Source organism: Paracoccidioides lutzii, assembly GCF_000150705.2.
Source record: "Paracoccidioides lutzii Pb01 unplaced genomic scaffold supercont2.9, whole genome shotgun sequence".
Classification (NCBI taxonomy): Eukaryota; Fungi; Ascomycota; class Eurotiomycetes; order Onygenales; family Ajellomycetaceae; genus Paracoccidioides; species Paracoccidioides lutzii.
This window is the reverse complement of record NW_015440955.1, coordinates 1,125,807-1,132,450: the sequence shown is the minus strand read 5'-3', so window position 1 is coordinate 1,132,450 and position 6,644 is coordinate 1,125,807. Positions and strand designations below refer to the sequence as shown.

The window sequence follows — 6,644 nt, the reverse complement described above, 5'->3', positions numbered from 1 at the left end:
ATTACTTTAATTCTATTAAACTTACAATTACTATTGTTAAAAAAGAATCTAATACAGTGATATTTTATATTAAATAAAGTATTTTTAATCTTAAAATATATAAGTTTAAACTTTATATTATAAAATAAATTTTATACTTTATAGATATAATAATATATTGATAATTTTATATATGATATTAAACTTAACTATATAAGTATAATATTTAGTATTAAGATTAATAAAATCTTATATTATATATAAATACTATAAAAAATATACTATAAATTAAATTAAAAAATTTTTTAAAATATATTATAATATATCAATATGTTATTATTTATTATAATTTTTATATTATATAGATTATCTATAATTATATAAATATATATTATATTAATAATTATTTTTTAAAAATTTTTAATTTTTCTATATTAACTTTTATTAATAATTTTAAATAGAAAGTACTTTTTCTATTTAAAATAAGTATTTTCAATTTAATTATATTAAAAGTTCTTAAATTAACTCTAATAAAATTTTAAACTAAAATATAATTAATGTAAATAGAGTATTTAATAAAAATAAGTTAATATAGTGAAAAATAATATATTTAAATTTTATATAATTAAAATATATTTTTTAAATATATTTTTTTATAATATTAATATCAAATACTTTAAAAACTATAAAAAATTTTATGATAATAAAAACTATAATATGAGATATAAAATATACTATATTAATTTATCAGTTTATAATATTAATAAATAAAATAATAATTAAAATAATAATTGAAATAAATTTTTAATTATTATTTTAAATAATTTTTATCTAAAAAGTTTATTTTTAATTATATAAAGATTAATAAAATATTTTATATAGTTATTTATATTAATTTATAAAATTATTTTTCTTAAAAGTTTTAAGTTAAAAGTTTTTTAAAATATATTAATTTTAATTTTATTATTTTAGAATTATTTTTTTAACTTTTAAAATCGTTTAATTAAAAATTAAAATAAAGATTATAAGAGATAGAAATATTAATAAATATTTTAAAATCAACTAGAAGTTTTATAGTAAAGATAGAATTAATAAAATATTTAATTGATTAAAAATAATTATTATATTGAGAGAGATAATATTAATTATATTTATTCATAAATAAAACTTAATTATTTTAACTTTATAAAAATAATTAAATATAATTATAATAAATTTGATTATTTAAAAAAAAATATTAGTTTTATTGTATATATAAAGCTTGATTTTAATATTAAAATCATAATATAAAATATCAAATCAAATTAATTTTATTAAAAATTTTAATTAAAATAAAATTTTTCTTCAAATATTTTTTTAAAATAAAAAAAAATATTATTAAATAATAAAAAAGTATTTATAAAAATTATTATTATTATTATTATTATCAGTATATTTATTTATTTATTTATTTTAGATATATATAATTAAAGATTATAATATCTAATTAGTCAAACTAGATTTTAAACTATTTTGTAAATTTAATCAATAAATATAATTTAAAATATACAAATAACAGCAATCAGTTGAGTTATTAAATCTTAAAATTCAATTTAAAAAAGTTCTTGTGAAGTTTATTGCTGATTTTATAGAATCTGTTGCTGAAAAAGTTCTTGAAAATACATATATATATATATGTAAGTATTAGGATATTTTTATGTTTTATATTAAAATTTATAATTGAGCTATGAAATTATTTATCACTAGTAATAGAGATATTAGCGGTAAATCATATAAGCTGAGATTATCAAAATCTTTAAATTTTTCACTGTCTCAGCATTTTCTGTAACTGATTGTAAAGTTGAATTAAATCTCTTCATCTGTGAGCAGTTCTAAATCATATGTAAAGCTTTAATAGAGGTAGTTTTTTAAGTTTTAAATTACTATTTTCTTCTATGACAGAAGAAATAGATGAATATGAACAATTTCTAATATAAAAAACTAGTCACTGAGAACAATTAACAACTAACATATATGAAAACAAAAAGTTATTATTAAACAAGAACAAGGAAACAGATCATTTAAAGATTTTACTTTCTTTATGAAAAGCAGCTTCAGTAGTAAAAGGCTTATTTGAGAATGATTAAGACACTATCTCAGTAGTAGAGACATAAGGGTGAAACTTCAGTAGTTAAAGATTTATATAAGAATGATTGAAGCAACCGCTTTAGTAGAAGAGGTGCTGTCTCAGCATAGAGACATGAGAGCGAAGCTTCAGTAGTTAGAAGCTTATATATATAAAGGGCTATGCCCTAACCCTCATGATTCTCGGCTCTGCCTTCGTACAATCGAAGCAGCGTTGTCAGAGCGGCGCTATCAAGGCAGCGCCTCCACCTTATTCGTATTCTACTGAGGCGGCGCCTCTACCACCGAGGCAATGCCTCCTCAATCATCCCTGTATATGTCCCTAACTAATACTGAAGCTCCGCCTTCGTACCTCTAGTTACTGCTGAGGTGGTGCTCTACTACTGAGGTGTTTCCTCAATCATCCTCATACGAAGCCCCTTACTACTGAAGCTCTGTCCTTTAGAAAGAAAGCCTGATCTCCACATGATCTGTCTTTCATTTTCCTTCTTTAACAATTTCTTTTTGTTTTCATACGCGTTAGTTATCAGCTGTTCTCAGCAACTAGCTCATTACATTAGGAATCATTCAATTTATTCATTCTTCCTGTCATAGGAGAGGAAAACAGCGATTCGAGACTTAGGAAGCTAGCTCTACTGAAGCCCCTACACACGGTATAGGGCTGCTCACGGACGAAGAGATTCAATGCATCTCTACAATCAGCCACAGGAGGTGTCAAGCCAGCGAAAGGTCTGAAGACCCTGGCGACCTCAGTTTATGCAATTTACCGCTGATATCTCTATCACTAGTGATTGAAGAATTCTACAACTCGATCATGGACCTAAGCATGGGACGTGAAGATTCCTCAGCAGGTGCACCTGCCTGGCTTCAAGAACTCCTCCAGCAGCAAACCCTGCGAAACCAGCAACAGGCTTCACGAGAGGAGGCCTTTTGAATTGAGCTCTGAGACCTAAGAGCTCAGCTGGCTGCTGCTACCAGTACACCTGTCATGGACACCACTCAACCATCTAACAGCACTCCCCTCCACCCTAAGCAGAAATGTCTGAAGGAGAAGCTCACTCCACTTGAAACCTTTGATGGGACTGATCTGGTCCAATACCCCGCCTGGCGGCTCAACGCCATGGCCAAACTCCGCGTAAACGGCAGAGATATTGGCTCTCTTGATGACCAGGCCTGTCTTTCTTTTGCAACCATCCTCCCAACCTTTGACCAGAAGATCCTAGAAGCCAAAGGACAGTTTTGGGATGACGAAATCAAGATCGGCATGCTTTAGAAAGCTCTCAACTTGGATCTTCTAAAGGAAATGGTCTCGCAGGCCGACACAGACAACTACATAGAGTATTACACCAACCTCCGGATGATCGAGAATAAACTTCTCCAGGTAAAGGCCATTCAGAACTGTGGCCAGAGGTTCAGCTCAACTGCCCTCCGTACTACCACTGCGTCCGCTGATGCCATGGACTGGCAACCCAGCACGACATATCTGGCCTCCCACTACCGCGAAGCCTTTCAGAATCTCTGGGATCACCGGTGCTGACGCCGCAGAAAGACGTGCTCAGGGAGTATGCATCAACTGCGCGAAGCCTGGGCACATTGCCTCACGCTACACTAACTCATTCATCCCTGTCAAGCGCTCTGTCCATGATAGCTGCACCTCAGCTCAGGAAGCCCCCAAGGACCCTCAAGAAAATAGGATTGAAGGCACTCATTCAGAGCAGGGAAAAGAGGAACTCTCGCCCAAAATCACTGACAAGAGTAAACGCAGAAGGACTGGAGAACTTTTGAGGAAAAGATGACTGTTAATGCGATGTGTCCCAGCATGTAAGGCCCGAGTGCCTTCGTCCAATGTATAAGGCCTGAGTGCCCAAGAATTTCCTTTCTCTAAACATGGATTATGCCCCTTCCTCTTCTCACACGGTTACAATTTGGAGGTTCTTGATATCCTTGAGCAGACGCAATACCACGAGAACCCTCGGAGCCCGATACAGGTGGCCGACTCGATCGTTCATAAGCTTCGAGAAGCTCGCGAATGGGCAGAAGCTGTGATGGCCAATGCTCAGCAAGAGCAAGAGAAACAGGCCAACAAGGACTGACAGCCTGCTGAACAGTTCAATGTCGGGGACAAATTCTGGTTAATCCTTGAGAATATACAAACTGACCGGCCCTCCGCTTCCCGAGACGTCCGTCATGCAAAATACACAGTTCTTGAAGTCTTAGGCAGCCATAACTACCGTCTAGACACACCTGGCATCCATGATGTCTTTCATACGAACCTCCTTCAACGAGCTGCCACTGACCCACTACCCTCACAAAAGTGGAACGATTGGCAGCCGCCAGGTCTACTCACTGAAAACAATGAGCTTGAATATGAAATAGAAGAAATCCGCAATGAACGAATGAACCACCACCGCCAGGAACTACTTGTGAAATGAACCGGCTACGCCCAACTGACCTGCGAACCCAGGTTCGCGCTAGAAGACACCACCGTACTCACCGCGTATGAAGCAGCCCGCCTCTGCCGACCCCCATCCGCCGCCACTGAAGACGCTGACAATCCAACGAATAGGGGCGGATATTATAGCTATGCCCTAACCCTTATGATACTCAGGCTCTGCCTTCGTATGATTGAAGCAGCGCTATCAGAGTGGCGCTATCAGAGTGGCGCTATCAGAGTGGCGCTATCAAGGCAGCGCCTCCACCTTATTTGTATTCTACTGAGGCGGCGCCTCTACCACTGAGGCAATGCCTAAATCATTCATGTAAGTCCCTAACTACCGAAGCTCCGCCTTCGTGCCTCTACAACTGAGGTGGTGCTCTACTTCTGAGGTGTTTCCTCAATCATCCTCATACGAAGCCCCTTACTACCGAAGCTCTGCCCGTTAGAAAGAAAGCCTGATCCCTACATGATTTGTCTTTCTTTTTCCTTCTTTAACGATTTCTTTTTGTTTTCATATGTGTTAGTTATCAGCTGTTCTCAGCAACTAGCACGTTACATTATATGAATAGAGTGTAAGCGCTGTCTCAATAGCACTGTCTCAATGATGCTACTTCAATAGAATGAAAATGAAACACAAGTATTATGAGAGTTAAAGCATAGCTCTTTATATCATCTATTTTTTAATGAAAAAAGTAAAATGATAGAAATAATAAAGAATTTTACTTATTTTTTAATTTAATAATTATTAATTATTATAACCTTATATAAAAATGATAAATTTTTTAAAAAATAAATAAATAAATTAAAAATTTTATTATTATTTATAATAATTATAAAAAATTAAAAATATTATTTATATTATAAAATATAATTTTATATATAAATTAAAAAAAGTAAAAATATAAAAATAAAATTAATAAATATAAAATATATATAATTTTATTAATTTTTAAAAATTTAAAATAAAAAATAATTAATTATAATTATTTTAAAATTATATTTAAAAATTATATATAAAAAATAAAATATATATTTAATTTTTATATAATTTATTTTTTATAATAGAAATATTATTATTAAATAATAAAATTTAAATATTTAAGTTAAATATATATTAATATTTTTATTTTTATATATTTATAATTAAATAATATATATATAATTATATAATTTATTTTTAATAATTATATTATATTAAAATAATAAAAATAATATAAAATTTTATTTATTTTTTATTTTTTATTAATTATTATTAATATTATTTAAAATTTTAAAAATAAATTTTAATTATTTTTAATAAATAATTATAAATTTTATTTAGAGAAGTTTTATAATATAGTATTTAACTAAAATAGAAATTTATCTGATTGTCAATAGATGCTGCAGGTCAAAGCCTCTTGCTGTCAGATTCAGATAGAAAGTGTCTCAGTATCAAAGATGCAAATAGATGAATCACTCAGTGTAGAGGGAGGTATGTTGAAAAGCGCAGAATAAGACAAGATGCATGGGAATTAAGCTAAATGAAGATTGACAATGATGCACTCTCAGCGCCTTCTGAAGCTGTAAGAAAAATGAATAAATGCTGACACATAACTACACAAGATGATGTAGATCATCTATTTTTTATAGATTAGCTACTGGTTGTTGACGAACGAAGCTATTTTTTTAACGTAACTCTTGATTTTTATCATGATGCTGTTTTTATCGTTCCAGTGTGGCGCGCTCACTAGAGGTGAGTGAGTAAGCAGCGGCACGAGTAGTAGGTACAATATTTTTTTCCAAGCAGGAAGAGACCAAAATGAAATAAAAGGAGCTGGTTGGGAAACAAATGCACAAATCCAAGGTAGTTCTAATCAAGAACATTCACGCCCCTATGAGGTAAATTATATCATAAGAGAAGGGGACAAATATAGGGCAATGCAGGGGCAGGATGAAAAGGAACCCCATCAAAACTGCAAAATAAAGCCATGTCCAACGTGACATAAGAAGCCGCAACTTTTAACAAGAAATCCCGGAGATGAAAAGCGACCGGAAAGCAACTATGTAAAAAGATGAGAATAATAAAAGACGGGAATGGGTGAATGAACGTTGGAAGAGGAGGATA

General features: G+C 31.1%; 2 protein-coding genes across 2 annotated transcripts; both read left to right on the top strand.

Annotated features, from left to right (window-relative positions):
- Positions 1-2,762: 2,762 nt before the first annotated feature.
- Positions 2,763-3,376, top strand: PAAG_04018 (hypothetical protein; the record flags this gene model as incomplete). Its single annotated transcript, XM_015845136.1, has 2 exons — positions 2,763-2,954; positions 3,051-3,376. Coding segments are annotated over 2 exons (518 nt in total), but the record flags the coding sequence as incomplete, so codon positions are not given.
- Positions 3,377-3,406: 30 nt separating this feature from the next.
- Positions 3,407-4,535, top strand: PAAG_04017 (hypothetical protein; the record flags this gene model as incomplete). Its single annotated transcript, XM_015845135.1, has 4 exons — positions 3,407-3,633; positions 3,752-3,858; positions 3,958-4,145; positions 4,212-4,535. The coding sequence occupies 4 exons, from the start codon at positions 3,407-3,409 to the stop codon at positions 4,533-4,535; spliced, it is 846 nt and encodes a 281-aa protein (XP_015702224.1).
- Positions 4,536-6,644: the final 2,109 nt, after the last annotated feature.